General features: G+C 41.6%; 1 protein-coding gene across 1 annotated transcript in view; it reads left to right on the top strand.

Moving 5' to 3' along the window:
* Positions 1-16922, top strand: part of sdk1a (sidekick cell adhesion molecule 1a) — an 815932-nt gene that overhangs the window by 512616 nt on the left and 286394 nt on the right. Inside the window, exon 6 of the mRNA XM_080206403.1 lies at positions 16630-16741. Coding sequence (XP_080062529.1) covers positions 16630-16741 — 112 coding nt within the window. The remainder of the gene's footprint in view (positions 1-16629; positions 16742-16922) is intronic.

The following is a 16922-nucleotide window of genomic DNA, read 5'->3' as shown; positions in this document are numbered from 1 at the left end:
TGAAGGATAGGGATTAATTTATGCTTAATTTTACAAAGCATTTATGTTATCTACTTTAGGAACTTTAGAAATGCTGTTTTTTGCCTTTTACATTGTTTATTTTGTTTGCTTTTCTATAATTATTTAAATTGCATTGTTGCGAAAATAAAAGTGCTCATATTTTTGTAGATTTTGTTTCAGTAGTAGAGAGTTACTAATAATATAATTACCATGGAAAACATTGGCAATTTGGGTGGTTCCATTGGGACCCACAACCTATCAAGGCAAATAGTGCAACTGAGTGTTAGAGACTTCAAAAGTAGTGTCACTATAAAACGGATGCAAGAAAGCAATACCGATCATAAACTAAGTGTGTATGAATAGAATTCTCAGATCATTACTTCTCTACATGATAGTGTAATGATGCACAATTCTGATATTACAATTTTTTCATAACTAAGTTTTGAAAGTCACATTTTTTAAAGTTTAAAGACTATTTCCAAGTTGGACTCTGAGGGTCACATGACTTTCTCAAATGGATTTAGCTGGAATCCCTTCAGCCTGACAAACAGGAGACATTTTCAGACATATATGTTTAAAAGTCAATGAGTGTTCAAAAGAGTAAATAGAAACTCATTGACTTGATGGCTTTTCTTCCAAAATCAAAGACACTAACTGATAAGCCACTGTAAGGTGTGAACAACCTTGATCTTTTTGATCACTACAATGGGTAAGGAGACTTCAGATAACTGAAATGGAATTACCACTGGCCTTGTATGGAAAGTGTACAGGTCACCTTGTACAGGTCATATAATAGAAGTACTGGCAAAAAACATTGAAAAAGGCAGAAAGCTAGCAGATGTATAGAGAACCATCTGAAGAAGCTTCAACTCACAGAAATGCTGGAAGACATTTAGGAACAGCCATGGCTTCCGCAATAAGTAACTAGGCAGTTTGAAAGTGCCACTCCTGCAGATCTAGAAGAAAGGAACCTTTCCTTCTCCTCCTAGAGCAAACTTTGGCAATTTGACAGTGGAAGCCATTGTACCTGCACAGAGAACTTTGCAACCTTGAGACCTTAACTTCAGAAAATGCAAGCGCTGTAAGCAAGACTTGTTTTACTGGCACTTCTATTTTCATAGTTTTTACTGTGTGCTGAGTTACTGTTGTCGTTAAACTTTGTTATTCATTTATATGAAGAAGTTCATTTTTAAACTGTGATTTGACTACCTTCTTTGTGATCTTAACTCACCATAGTTTCTTTAAAGTTTTTAGGCTTGTTTGACAATTCAACAAGATGCTACTTCAGCGATTTAACTTCTTCATTTTGAGAAGGATGTTTCATTGAATTGCCTCACTGTCTTTTTCAGTGTTTTTTTTTCCATTTTAACTTACTTAGTCCTTAAGGTACTTGTAGACTGATCCCTTGATGTTTATAAATACTCTCTCTGTTCATGCAATCATGCAGACAAGGAAAGCCTTGGGTTTGAGTGCTTGATCTGTGCTGTGTCGGCTGATCTTAGCAATGATGATAATAGAGATGTGATGGTTAACTTAAACAACGTGGACTAGTGAGGGGAATAATGTGAGCTGTGGTTCCTTCCTTCATTTGGTATCGAGGGATTACTGCTGAAGCTGCATATGTCAACATTGGGTGAAGATGGGATCAAACTTGGTTGAGATGCCACTGAATAAAATATCCTGCTAATGATTAGAGCAGAATTTTAACTGACATGGAAGCCTAAGGTGCAGCTGGAAGGGGAGGATGGTGGCCATCCACCCAAAAAATGCCAGTCTGTGTTAGAATCAGTAATATATTTAATAGAAGACATGATCACGCTCATTTCTGGCTTTTTATGGCAGTGTGTTTGCAGCCTGTTGGGAAGCCCCATGAAGATGTTAGGTTTATTAATGTTAAAATATAAAGAACTGCTTAATTCAGTCCTTAATACAGCATCCCAGCTGATAAAGCCAGCACATGAGTTTCTCAAGATCTGTGGAACTTACCAGGATCACAAGTCAAGAGCAGAGCAGAGATTCATTCATCAATGGAATTGACAGGCTGGAAAACTTTTAAATAATGAAATTGTCTAGCTGCTTCCTTGCCTGTATGAAAGGCTGAAAGGCTTGTGTTCAAAGGGCATGGTCTGAAAGCAGTAACGGCTAGGAGCAGCAAGAACCATACCATCACAAAAGGAGAAGGAGCAACACGGATAGTAACAATATCAAGAGCTGCAGGAGTATTGCCAATAGCAAGAGTAACAGAAACTTGTCACATCTCCACATCCACACGCCGCTCCACACAACACAACAGCATGAACACAAAGTTCCAATTCAAAGTGCATAATGTCAGGGACAGGGAACGTTGGCTGAGCATCAACTTGTTCAAAATGATGCAGCAACAGGTGGCTCAGGCTATGCAGCAGTTCATTACGTGACACCTGCAACCTCCTCAGAGTAGACCTTCAAAGAGGATCAAATGAATGCACATTGTCAATTGCTATCAAGGTCACCATAACTTTTGCCCTTTGTTCCTGGGAAGTTGTGCATCACCTTCTGCAAGGAGAGAAAGCAACGAGTAATCAGTGTGACAAATGAAATCTTTGAAACGGATGGAATGACACCGACGTTTGTGCAGCGTGATTGTGTGGCCTCAGTGTGAGATGTCGATAAATTGAGGGGAGTGTTGGCTGTTCAAATGGGAATTTGAGGGATAACTCAGAGAGAGAGATGTGGATCTATACGATTTACTGGTCAAAGAGGTATTGTGCAGGGTAATGCTGGGCAAGTCAGAATATGGGTAATGACACTTCAAAGTGAGGCACCACTCCACTTAACCCCCCTGCCCTTCTGAGGTCATTGAGCCTCTTGCAGTACTAAATCCAGATTCAAGGAACCAGACTGCTGCTGCTCACTGTAATTGTGACTTCCATCTGCACCTGCTTGTTCTGCGAGGCTGGCTTCTTCCCTCCATCTGCAGAAAACAACGCTCTTTATGGGTCCTTACAGTATCAGCATCACCTCCAAGGAAGGGTCAAAGAACCAGGTAGGGTGTGGGAGATGTGCCCACACATATCCTATATCTCACTTTCATTCCTGAAGTCTTGGGTGTTAATATTGCAAATGCTGCAACAATTGAATGTACGCTCTCGTGGTTAAGAGAAACTGCTGCAAATTGGGAAAAGATAAAGGCCCACATATACCAGTTTGCACATGGATCTATGTGAATGGGGCAAAGTGGTTTGAACTTGTATTAGACTGAGTTTTGTGAGTAAACTACGTTGAAGACAGACTGGCTGCAGCTTCTTCCTTTGCCAGATGGCTGGTCACTGGGGTGACAGAGAACCAAAGAAGGACAGAGCCACTCTGCTGGAATCTTATTAAACAGTGATGCAGATTGCACGTACACTCACTGATTAGATAGGAAACCCAAAATTCTACATTTAAATAATAGTAATGTTAATATTCAGTTAAATAGCCTCAGCAAAGCCCAGTTTAACAGCAATCATGGGCCCAATTCTCCCACTGCGACCCGCAACTTTTCTGGCGGGTCGGGTCGGGTTGGGAGATGCTATTTTGATGGCCATTTCGCGGAATCGCCGTGATATTTATGACCCGCGCGCATCTCCCAACTGGAAGAATATGGCACCACCGGGAACGCGCAGAAGTCTGACAGGAAGTGCAGTAAGTAATTTGAATATGTTTTAAATATAATTTCAATATGATTATCCATTCTGTGCTGACCCCGATAAATCTCTCATCCTGCCAGGGGTACGTCATTCCGATGGGTTTAGGTAGCTCCCCGCATTTGGGGAACTAGCAGGAGACCTCACCGGAGTGAAATAGGAGCAATCGGGGCCCCCAGGGGTCAGGCGGTGGGGGTCGGTGCCCCCTGAGCCTGGGCCCCAGCAGTGCTGATGTGTGCCCTCTGGCACTGCCCCACCAGGCATCAGGCAGTGCCAAGGTGGTGATGCCTAGGGACAATTGGTGAGGGAGGTCCCACTGCCACTCTGCAGAGAGATCGATCTGGACTGGAGGGAGGCCAGCAATTGGGGAGGGGTGGGGGCTGGGGGCTGGTATCGCCACTGCTGGGTGCAGTGGACTGGACATTGGGGTGCTCCAGGGGTGGGGGAATGGTGGGGGGGGGGGGGTGCACGGCAGTCAGGGCTGGCATGGGAATTGTTGTTGGGGGGCACTGGAAGGGCAGCAGCAATGCGGGGGTCCCCCAGGCTGGTCAGCAATCGAGCTGGCCAGCAAAAGGGGAGACTGACAGATTGGGACCACTGCGCATGCACAGAGTTCCAGAACTGTCAGCTTCTGGTGCAAATAGACCCTGCCTCCCTGGGTTTTTCATGATATTCCCAGTTGAGACCTCTGCATTGCAAAATGCGGAGATTCGAGTGTGAAGCTGGACTGAAAAAACAGTCGTGATCGAGAACAGTTTTCCCACCAGTTCAGCACTTTGGGAGAATCACCCCCATGTTTCCAACTCGCTTTGCACCCTTCCTCCCTCCCTCAACCGTTGCTACGAGTGGATCATAGATCATTCATCATTCCAGACTCAAAATGTTAGCTCGATTCTCTTTCCACAGATGCTGTCAGACTTGCTGAGATTTTTCTGAATTTTCTATTTTTGTTGTTGATGGAAAGCATTGTTTGAAATTTTGTGACAATTACAGGGTTTTTGGGGAGAAATCGATGAAAGATTGATTTAGTGGCATTTGCCATTCCATTTCAGAGTAGGTTGCTACCCTTGAAATATGCATACTTTTCTGAAGATAAGGAGCGATGAAGGAGTATTGTATTCTTTTCATGTTCATTTTACTAATTGGTAGTCCTGTGTCTCTGTTCCTCCACATCATCTTAAAGTAAACCGTGATGGTTTTCAGAGCTGGAGTTCCATTCTGGGATCTTCTTGATTAATAGGAACACCAACTGGGATTGTAACAGTATCATAATCAAATTAGCACATTTGTAACCTCCCTTATTTTACTTGTCATTCTAAAGTACCTCATGAGGGCAGCACGGTAGCTCAGTGATTAGCACTGTTACATCACAGCACTAGGGACCCAGGTTTGATTCTGACCTTGGTGACTGCCTGTGTGGATTTCCTCTGGGAGTTCCAATTTCCTCCCACAGTTCAAAGATGCGCAGGTTAGGTGGATTGACCATGCTAAATTGCCCTTTAGTGTCCAAAGATGTGTGGTTTAGGTGGATTAGCCATGGTGAATGTATGGGGTTATGGACATAGGGCAGATGGGAGCGCTTGGGTGGGTTGCTCACTTAGAGAATCGGGAGAGACTTGATAGACCGAGCGGCCTGTTCTGCACTGCAGGGATTCTGTGGTTCTGTGAATATTCCAAAGCATTTTGTAGCCAATTAACTACTTTTAAGTGCAGTTACTTTAATGTGGGAAACACAGCAGTCAATTTATGTACAACCATGTGATAATTACTAGAACATTCATTTCTCTTTGTGCTGTTGGATGAGGGATAAATATTGGCCTGTACTGTGTGCAGAATTGAAAAGATCAAGAGTGCTTTACGTGTACGGTACAGAGTAGCAACAGCACCACAGTCATCCACGCACTGTAGATCATGTATATTTATGGTGGTCAGATTAGTTTTGACACGGAGGTGATGGAGCTATAGAGATTTCTACTTAGGTGCTATTTAATGCTGACACCAAAGGATAGTTGATTTTCAATGAGATTAAATGTCAGGTAGATTGTAAATTGTTTGGGTGCTATTAACACTACCTTGTTTAATTCCAGTCTGTTTCAAGTTGCAGTCATATCATTAAGAAGCGTTGCAGGATTATGATAAATTTTCTTGGACATCCGAATCTTTGGAGTACAATCCACTGACCCTCACTGGATTTGCCAGCCACTTTCAATGTCTTCAATTCTGAATAGATGAAACTCACCCTGTCCTTGATGGTTGCCAAAACAAAACTCATTCATGAACGCAAACCTGGTCAGCCAAATATTCCACCACCCTTCCCACACCTTGGCAGCCTTCTCTGTCAATGGCCACCATTAATGAAGAGATCCAATACTGGATCGGCTGCACTAAATAGAGCAGTAAATTTTTGACAACAATGTTCTCCACGGAAAGTCCTAATGTAGAAGGCAGTTATTGTCACCACACTCCTGAACTGCTGTAAGACCTGGACACTGTGGCCATAATTTTCCAACCGTTCACGCCAGGGGGATTTTACCATCCTGCTGTGGTGAATGAAGATTTGATTTGCCGCCAGATTCTCTGTCTTCACTGTAGGGGGAGCATGGTGTGAACGGGTAGTAAGATCACGCCCAGTATCTGCAAAACAGAAGAATGCTAGAAAAATTCCATCAGCAATGCCTCTGCCACATCCTTTAGATTCAATGGGAGAATCATGTGACAACCATCAGTGTCTTTTTTGAAGCCAGCTGTACAATCATTCAGGCAAATCTCGCGCAAATGCTCTGCTTCAAGGAGGCAGTAGCAGTGGTAATATTACTAGATTACTAATTGCAAGGCCCAAGCTAGTATTCTGGGAACAAGGATACAAATCCTACCTCAGTGGATGGTGAAATTTAGATTCAGTCAATAAAAACTTTTAAAAACCTGAAATTAAAATGTAGTCAAATGATATCCATTAAACCATTGTTGAATGTCATAAAAACCCATCTGGTTTACTAATCACCTTTATAGAAGGAAATCTGCTGTCCTTATCTGGTCAGGCCTACACGTTGTGTACAGTTCTACAGCAATTTGTCTGACTCTTAACGGCTCTCAAAATGGCCAAGGAAGACCTTCATTTGGATAACTTTGAATGGAATGAAACCAAATGGACCACTTGGCATTAACCAAGGCACTGGAAATGACCAAGGCAAATTGTCAACCCTGTAAGATCCTGCTTATTAACGTCTGGAGGCTTTTGCCAAGAGAGATGTCTCATAGACTAGTCAAGCAATAGCCTGACAAAGTCATATTCCCCAAATCATACATTAGAGGCATTGTCTTAATCACCAATCTCACCATTCCTGGGTGTCTTCTGACTCACTCGGCAGGACAGGCCCACCCTGCACAGTGGGAGTCTTCAACATTCACTCCAGATCTCATGAACTCTTATGGCACCAGATCATACATAGGCAAGGAAACCTCCTGCTGATTACCACCAGTCATATCCCCTCAACTGATGAATCATTATTCCACCATGTTGATGTCCATTAGGACTAGCAAGCATGTTCACTAATGGTGCTATTTAGCCACTCTTGATGATGGACACAGAAGTCCCCTACCCAGAGTATATTCTGTGCCCTTGCCACCTCTAGTGCTTCTTCCAGATGTTATTATCAAGAGCAGATTAGATGCTGGGAATTTTGCACTTCCTGATTTGCAGAGCCTACAAGGTTCAAATCAGGAGTGTGATGGAATGCACTCATTTGCATGGAAGAATGCAGCTCCAACAACATTCAAGAAGCACAACACCATCCAGGATAAAGCAGCAGCCTGCTTGATTAACATTCCATCCATCACTTTAGACATTCACTCCCTCCATAATGCACAATGTCAGTCTTTATACCATCAAGAAGGTGCACTGCAGCTCACCAAGACTCCTTCAACAGCATCTTCCCTATCTGCAACCTCTATCACTTGGAAAGACAAGGGCAACAGATGTATGGCACAACCCCCCTTTCAACTTCTCTTAGTCACACACCATCCTGAATTTGAAGCATCTCTCCTTTGCTATCAAGAGGCCAAAATCTTGGAACTCCCTTCCTCATGTGGGCTTTCTTGCAGTACACTATGATGGAGAGAAGTTCATTCACCATAAGTGTGTAACAGAGTTAGAAAATAGCTCACCACTACCTTCCCAAGGGCAGTTATGGATGGGCAGTAAATGCTGCCCTAGACAGTGATGGCAAGATTCCAAGAACAAATCTTAAAAATTCCAACTTTAGTGAACTGGACACTCTGCATGGCTGAAAGCTGTCTTCCCCACCAAGTCCTGTTTTCTCAAATATCAAGTGACCATCATTTTGTTGGGGGGGGGGGGGGGGGGAAGAAAATGAAATGCTTCAAAGATTGTCAGAACCTCTCCTTGATGTATGGCACCAAAGACATTAATGACTGGGAGGAGCTTGCTTCCAATCACATAGCAGCAACGTGCAGTCAAACTGCATCATGATTTGACTCCCAGTGTCTCAATGCAGAGAAAGAAATGTGTCCCAAGATTTACTGGTCAAGAATAAGTCTGTTTGGTCTCATGAAGGCTCATGGTAGAAACCTAATACCCTGAGAAGACATCATTCTTAAATTGAGGGACAAGCTACACAACATTGGCCACTACACACCCTGGTCATCTTTTACATCCACCTGCGAGGACAGATGCAGTCTCGATTTAATGTCTCACCTCATGGACAGCACCTGTGAAAGTGCAACACTTCCCCAGTTCTCCATAGAAGTGTCAAACCTGGTGCTCAAACTTCTTGAGCCCACAACTCTGTGTCACTGCTGACATTAACTGTTTAATTTTTATCCCTTACAATTTAAATCAATGGTTACACAGCTAAATAATACATGTAATGAAGCAGGATGTCATATAGAGATGAAAATCTCAAGAGCTGGGTTAACTAAATGGTAGCCATAATGTAAGTGTATGTGAACGTTAAAGCTCTTAAACACAGTTCCTATTATGATGCAGACGGTGTGTTCTGACTTTGGCACTAGAAGTTTGTTATCTTCAAAGCAACATTGAGCGATGAAAATACATGCATGCATATATACTAACACACAAATACGTCCCTAACAAGCACAATGTTAGTTAGGGCTTTGTTTTATTCATGTTCAAGGGAATACTTCAGATTTCATATCATGCAATATGTCAGCATTCAGAACAATAGGTTGTTACCTCGGGCACGCAATTCACTGAGGAATTTATTGCATTAGACTTAATTTTGCAACATTAATTGAATGGTTGGAGTCCAAAAAAGTACTTTGGAGAGGTTTGCTGGGAGTTTTTCACAGGTAGTGATTTCTGGTGTTTAGAGACAGGAATGACTATCTAGGAAAATTGTACCTTAATAGCAGCATGCACATTTACAACTGAATCATCTTCCCATCTAGATTTTCACTGTTGCAGACAATATGATGTTCTGTTTTGTGATGTGGTGCCTTACAGCAAGGACAGCTGTCTGTGAACCAGTAATGTGTAGCTATTACACTTTGTGGCAAGATTACTCTATTCTTGTAGGCTATGACCTTCTCTCCTCATCAATATGCTCCCCAAAATGCCACCCTATTGTCAAATGATGCCAAGGTCTAGAACTGAATGCAGTTTTTATTATTTTGCTCTTTATTTTGAAACGTGCAGGCAATTATACAAATGCTGCCTCTTCAAAAAATGTGATGTTGAATAAATGGAAACCAAGTACATTTAATATGGTCTTAAGGCAATTTTTTTTTTGCTTAATTGTCATTTTATCGTCATTAAGTAGACAAAAAACATATGTGGGCAATTTTCTGAGTTCATGTAATTATCACCCTTCTCACACTTAGACAAGCTTATTTGGAAATGATAGATTATTAGAATTAAATTTAAAGGATTACTCTGGGATAAGCATTAATAATAGATTAATTCTGGGTTATTCTTGAATACTTGTGGGGAAAAAAGTAATTCCAGCCACTGAACTTGGAGAGATTAACCCTTATTCAAACCTTCTGCATTGTGCCTCCTGTAACATTTTTCAAATATTACGCAACATCTTCAACAGAAAGCATTCTTTACCACTCCAAAATGCTACTTTTATGGAGGCCAGTGAGATGTCTTTGACACCAAAGTGATACAAACTTAGATGGAAATATTTTTCCTGCTCTCATTTACAGATAAGCAGTCTTCTTCCCTGAGTAAGAAGGTTTTGGGTTCAGGACCCCTCCAAAGTCATGAACTCAAGATCCTAGCTGACAGTTCAGTACAGTATTAAGGCAGTTTCATACTGTTGCTTTTGAACGGGACATTAAACTGAGGCCTCATTGACCTTTAAGGAAGCATAAAAATTAATGGTATTATTTTACTGAAGAGCAGGAGATTTTTCCACATCCTGACCCTCAACTGATCTTGCTGAAATTGATCATCTGGTCATTTTTTTTATATATGGTTTCATTACTATTTGTAGAATCTTCCTGTATGCAACTTCCTTGACATGTTTGCTTCTTTACAGTAGTGGCTGCACTTCTAAAAGTAATTAATTGGTTTGACAGCATTTTGATCTGTCCTGACTTTGTGAAAGATGTTACACGAATGCCTGTTTCTTTTTGAAATTCTGATTTTAATAAGAACATAAGAATTAGGGGCAGGAGTAGGCCATCTGACCCCTTGAGCCAGCTCCGCCATTCAATAAAATCATGGCTGATCTTTTTGTGGACTCAGCTCCACTTACCTGCCTGCTCACCATAGCCCTTAATTTCATTTTTGTTCAAAAAATTATCTATCCTTGCCTTAAAAACATGCTACTAAAATAAATCTGTGATAAAAGGATTGGCACAGAAGATAAGTTTGCAAAGTTTTCCATAGCTGTTCAAAATTACACTGGGATATGTCATTTTATATCAGTTATTGCATTAGCTCAAAACCGTTTTGCGCCAATTATGGGCATCCACAGAAGTTTTTTTTATGGGGATGGAGTGACTGAAGATAAGTAACTTAAATTGATTTTATTGGTCCTGGTGCATGAAGTGTCCATTGTGACTAGGTGTCCCATAAATCAAAACAATTGTATTTTGTTCTGTATGGTAACAAGCTGAGCCTTTGTTTTTATCGCACTACAAGATGTTGTGTACAGAAGTGGAAAAAATAAGAATTCAGCCAAAGAAGATTTGTCCAAAAAAATTTAAGAGTACCGCAGCCAACAACTGCTCTGAACCAGATAACAGGTAATAAGGAATGAGTCACACTTCAAAGTGCAGAAATTTTCCTAAAGACCTGCAATATGCCGAGGTAAATGAAGCAAAATTGACGTGCATAGTGTAAAGAGCAATTTACTTTTAAAAAGTGTTCTGAAAATTTAAAGCTGATCAAAGCTGGAGTCACTGCTGTTTGTAGGCATTTAAGTGACAATAAGTAGCTCCCAATATTATAATGCTGTCTAGAAAACATAGTCTGGATAAACAGGAATTAAAAGGGAAGGAAGGGTTGATTCTGAGAGATATGCAGGTTGGAAAATCAAACATTCAATAGATTTGCAACTCAGTTTTCTCATGAGCAATCAAGAGGTATAGCTGAAGCCTTTCAAATAGATAAGTAACTTACTTAAAAATCAAATTTCAAATCTCCAGGTAAGGCTCCAATCAAAGTACACCTGTCCATTCTGTAAAATGGCTCCATGAAAAGCCCTGTTGTATAGGTTCATAATGGTTGAAGGATGCTTTTTTGCTTCAATTTTCCCACTTGTAAATCTCTCCTGTATTTTGTTCCATGCAGATTAGCTGGTATTACTGGTAGCCTACTGGTTTGGGTTATTTCCTGGCTAGTCTTTCAGTCCATTATTCTCAGTTGCTGTTACATTTATGGTGTGACTCTACAAAGTTAATCTCTCAATGGGGTAAGCACATTTGCAGAAAATGTGGATCTGTGATAGGGTTACAACATTGTGGCCTCATTATCTTCCTTACAAAGTATAGCAAGTGGAATTTGAAGAGGGGCAGAAGATTGGTGGGAGGGGGTGAAATCCTACCTTGGAGTAGTAGCATTTCCAACTCTATGGGATAAAATGAAAGAGCACATCACCACTATGAACAATCCTCTGCTTTTAACACCTGTAGTTCCTTGAGTTGCAGCCTTTGCTGAGATTTCTAGCTTAGTGTGGTCAACTACTCTGGGAAAGTTTCACGTGTGCCAGCATCCTATTGGAAGTAGGGACAATGATTTTTTTTGATCATAAAATATGGTGAAAGCCTTTAAAAGATTTTTGGGTCAGATATTCCTATGCCATGTGTTAGCACTGTCCTATTTTTTGCCATGGTCATAAAAAGTCTACTTCGCTATTTCTATTGAAAATAAAACTGCCACTTTAACGTCATTTTTCATTTGAAATTTTAAGAACAGCACAAAGCTGATTTTCTGCTGTATTGCGCCATGCAGGACAAGTTGATTGCAGTGAACTTTCTTTTGAATTAGTGACAGGCTCCCAATGCAAATGACAGGATGCATAATGTTGAATTGTAAAGAAATGGGGTTATGACATATGGAATATATACAAGAAATTAATTTAAAAATTACTGTTCAGTAAAACCTACAGCAAGATGCATTTTCTATGAACAAAAGCTGACAAGCATATACATGGTCAACTCCCTTCACATCAATGTGACATTGCTGATAAAAATTACAAACATTTAGAAGCCACTATCCTCAGGGTCCTTACAATGGTAACTCATACTCAAGTACAATGCTAGCTTAAAGAAGTAAAATCATCATAAGATAAAGACCATGAGATTTAAATATAGGAGCTTATTAGGCTAATTTGCCAATTGAGTCTGTTCTGCCATTCGATCATGGCTGATAGGTTTCTCAACTCCATTCCCCTACCTTTTCCCTGTAATCTTTCATAGCATCACCAGTCAAAAATCTATCTTTCTCCTGTCTTAAATTCATTCAATCACCTGTGCCTCACAGCTTTCTGTGCAATGAATTCCATAGATTCATTCCCCCGGCTGAAGAAATTCCTCCTCATCTCAGTTCTAAAGGGTCGACACTTTACTCTGAGGCTGTGCCCTTGGATGCTAGTCTTTTCTACTAACAGAAAAAAAGCGATCCAGACCTTTCAATGTTCTGAAAGTTTCAATGAAATCCCTCTCATCCTTCTAAACTTCATCAAGTACAGATAGAAAGTCCTCAAAACACTCCTCATACGTCAAGCTTCATTCCCAGAATCATTCTGGTAAATCTCTTAGAATCTCTGCAGTGCAGAATGAAGTCATTTAGCCTATCGGGTCTGCACTGAATCTTACCCAGGCCTTATCCCCATAACTCTATCCCCGTAACCACATGCATTTTACCCCATTCCTCCTAACCTATCTTGGGATACTAATGGGTAATTTAGTTTGAGCAATTCACCTAACCTGCACATCCTTGGACTGTAGGAGGAAACTGAGCACCTGGAGGAAACCCATACAGATACAGAGGGGTGGTGCAAACTCCACACAGTCATCTAAGGCCAGAATTGAACCCAGATCCCTTGTACTGTGAAGCAATAGTGCTAACCACTGTGCCACCACGCTGCTATAAACTCCTTCCAGGTCCAAATTATGTTGCTCCTCCTTTCATGAAAATTCCTATGGAGAATGCTGTGCTTGCTCTTAAGAGCGCATTGTAAGTGAGAGGAGATGCTGAAAATTACTTCAGGATTCTCACAAGATCAGAAGGAAATCCAGGTCTGCGTCAGTAGCATGCCAAAAAGCTTGCTGCAAATAATCATTCTGAGCTGCGGAAATCACAAGTGAAACTCTTCATATCCTTTAGGCTCAACACCTTATTTCCACTTGTCTGCCAAGCGTACCTCAGGCCTCAGGTGCTTTGTGAGTGCAAAAACAAGAAACACGCAGTTGTAGTGCTACAGGTCCTTCTTATAATATATGTATTTGAAACTACTCAGGACTCGGGCCCATTATGTGATCTGCCTGCCAAGTGGCGGAGACTTCAGAAGGATTTGATTTTGGAATGAAGAATTGACATAAACTGCTTCCGCCCTATTTGATGCCAAAATGTTCAACACCTCTAACTGTATGCTTCAATTTTGCTGAAGAGAACATGGAATTTCTAAACCAAGACTTTAAAGCACTCTACATGACAGAATTGTTGCTTATCTTTGCAGTCAATTCACTATTAGTTAAGACTTGTCTTATTATTTGACAAGTAGAAGGTCTTTCAGCAGGAAAGAAAATTGCGCTGTGACAAAAAGTAGTTGGAGTCAGAATTACGGCACAGGAGGCAGCCACTGGCTCATCAAATTCATGCCAGAATGGGGATGGAACACTAAAACCAAAAAAAGAAAGGTCACAGGCCTGAAACATCAACTGGGTTTCTCTCTCCACAGGTGCTGCCTGACCTGCTGAGTGTTTCCAGTTTAATTTTCAGTATCCACAGTCGAAACGCAAATGCGTTTGATCTTTGGTGCCTGGAGAAAATGGTAGAAATATACATCAAAGGAAAGAAAATAAGACCCAAAACGTGCTACCGAATAGGGGTTTATAAGATGGTGGGAGGTTTTCATAGAGTAGATATAACAAAGCTATTTAATCTGGTGAATGGGTCAATAACAAAAGGTCATGCATTGAAAAAGCATTGACAAGAAAACAGGAGGGGATTTGAGCAGAATTTCTTTCATTCCAAACTGCTGGGGTCCAGACATCTCGATTTTCGCACACCCTAGATGGTCTTCCACTTTCTACCCTATTCAATTTTCTCATAGCATTTGACATCATCTACTTTCAACGGCTTTTATTTGACATCAACTGCACTCAATTGCAATTATTTTGTCATCATCTGATATCACTTGCACTCATAAGCAATTATCTGGCTGTCATTCTATTTCATTTTCACTCAGAACGATACTTGCGATGTCAAATGTTCGTTATCAACTGACATCATTGTCATCAATTGCTGTCTTGCAATGAGCACAACAAAATGTGATACTATATACAGCCAGGGTCCAGCACAGGAGCAAGGCAAGGTAGAGCCAGGTCAGGGGGGCAGCCCGGCCCAGGGTCAGGTCAGGGGGGCCCGGCCCAGAGCCAGGTCGGGGATGGCCAGCCCAGAGACAGGTCGGGGGACCCAGCCCAGAGCCTGGACATGGGGGGCCGAGTCCAAAGCGAGGTCGGGGGTCCGGTCCAGAATGCAGTTGGGGGCTAGCCCAGACATGTGGAGGTGAGGCCCTTAGGCCTGGCGGGAGCAAACAAGATGCTAGTGGCAGAGAGGGGATGGGAGGACAGGCTGGGCGGTGGGAGGAAGCAGCTAGAGGGAGAGAGAGACTGGGAGGAGAGAGGGAGGGGGAAGGTTGCAAGCCGAGAGAAAGAGTCTGAGGAAGGGAAAGGCTGGAGGGAAGTGTTCATTGGAGAGGAGGGGGGCCTGGAGATTGGGAGGGAAGGACAGGAATTGCGGGGGGGGGATTAAAATGTGAATACTGGGGGGAGCTGTGGAGATGAAATGTATAGGCTAGAGGAAGCAAGGGGGAGTGTGTTGAGGCTGGAATGATCAAGGGGCAAGTGTGGAGACTACACTGAAGGAGAGGGAGAATGTGGAAGTTGGCGGAAGCTCGGGGGGAAATGTGGAAGCTGGAGGGAGCGGGGCAGATGTGTGGAGGATAGAGTGAGTAAGTAGTGGGGGGTGGAAGGAGAATTTTGACCTGGCAACATGGGGAGTAGGTGAGTGGAAAATAAATTTAAGAAGGGCAGCAAGGATAATCCAGATAATAACTGGCCAATGAGCCTTACATCAGCGGCAGGGAAATTATTTGAGAGGATTCTCTGAGACAGGATTTATTCCCACTTGGAAATAAGTGGGCATATTAGCAAAAGGCAACATGGTTTTGTGAAGGGGTGGTCATGCTCCAACAATACTCGAAAATCTCAACACCATCTAGGCCAAAAACAACATACAGGGATCCCATCCACACCTTAAACATTCACTCCACTTGCCACCCATGCACAGTGACTACAGTGTGTACCATCTACAAAATACATTGCAGCAACTCACTGCAGTTTTTTTGACAACACTTTCCAAACCCACAACCTCTACCACCCAGAAGCACAAACACAGCAGGCAGGTGGGAGCACCAACTTTGTCATACACCATCCTGACTTGGAACTAGGTCATCATTCCTTCCTTGGCTGTGGGTCAAAATCTTGGAACTCCCTACCTTTCAATGCTTTGGAAGAACCTATGTCACATGGACTGCAGCAGTACGAGCAGTTGCTCACCACCCCCTTCTGAAAGATAATTAAGGATGGACAATAAATGCTTAGCTTGCTAGTGGTGTCCACATCCATGACAAAAGAAGATCCTGGAATACGGTGTGACTTTGTGACTGAAGTTGAATGGCTGCAAACTGTATCCTAAAATTGATTGTGCAATTAAATCAAGAATCAAAGTGAACATTACTTTTTAATGATAATTCAAAGTCAACAGCAGATGTTTTTCTTAGCATTTTCTTATCACTGAGAGGAAATTATTTGCTTTGGTCATATGGCATTTCCCTATTCTTAATTTGCACCTCATTATTTTTGATATCCTACCATGTAAATCAGATTTATTTTTGTTCTGTGTGCATGACAGAGTGACTGATACTCCAGGGCCTATTTTTAATTATAATATGAGACTCAGTAAATTTCAGTTATGATTCTGTAGTTTCTGGTTTAAAAACAATTACTAAACAATCACGTTACACTTAAAAGTTGCTTTAAAATTTTCATAATTGAGGAGAATTTGAACATTATCAACATTGTTTCTAATATCTTCAGATTTGTGCTCAAGCTTGAAGCACAGGTTTTTTTAATAAATGTAAGAGCCAGAATGTTTGATATTGTTGTTCGCAGAACATTTGCTATAACATTGGGTAATATCCTTTAGCCTTCGATCACTGCTTGTAAACTTGCATTCTTCTCCATGCAGATGCTGACGATCCTGATGATCCTGTGGTACCAACAATTGTTGTTCCTCCGAAAAACACAAGCATAGCAGCTGGCACAAGTGAGGTCACTCTAGAATGTGTTGCCAATGCAAGGTTAGTGAGAGGGGGAATCAAGGTATAAATTGGTGAATACTGGTCTGTAAAGAAATGATGATGTACACCTGTTATATATTCTTTATCTTCTATAAATGTCAGAAAATGTTTCAAGTTGAAGGGGATAGGGGAGTGAAATAGCCAGTTAGTCTTCATTTTTTAAAAAAGTTAACATTTTAAA

The sequence above is a fragment of the Carcharhinus amblyrhynchos genome, chromosome 18 (genome assembly GCF_965287045.1).
Source record: "Carcharhinus amblyrhynchos chromosome 18, sCarAmb.v2.hapA, whole genome shotgun sequence".
Classification (NCBI taxonomy): Eukaryota; Metazoa; Chordata; class Chondrichthyes; order Carcharhiniformes; family Carcharhinidae; genus Carcharhinus; species Carcharhinus amblyrhynchos.
The sequence above is the reverse complement of the archived record's forward strand: the minus strand, read 5'-3'. Positions and strand labels throughout refer to the sequence as shown.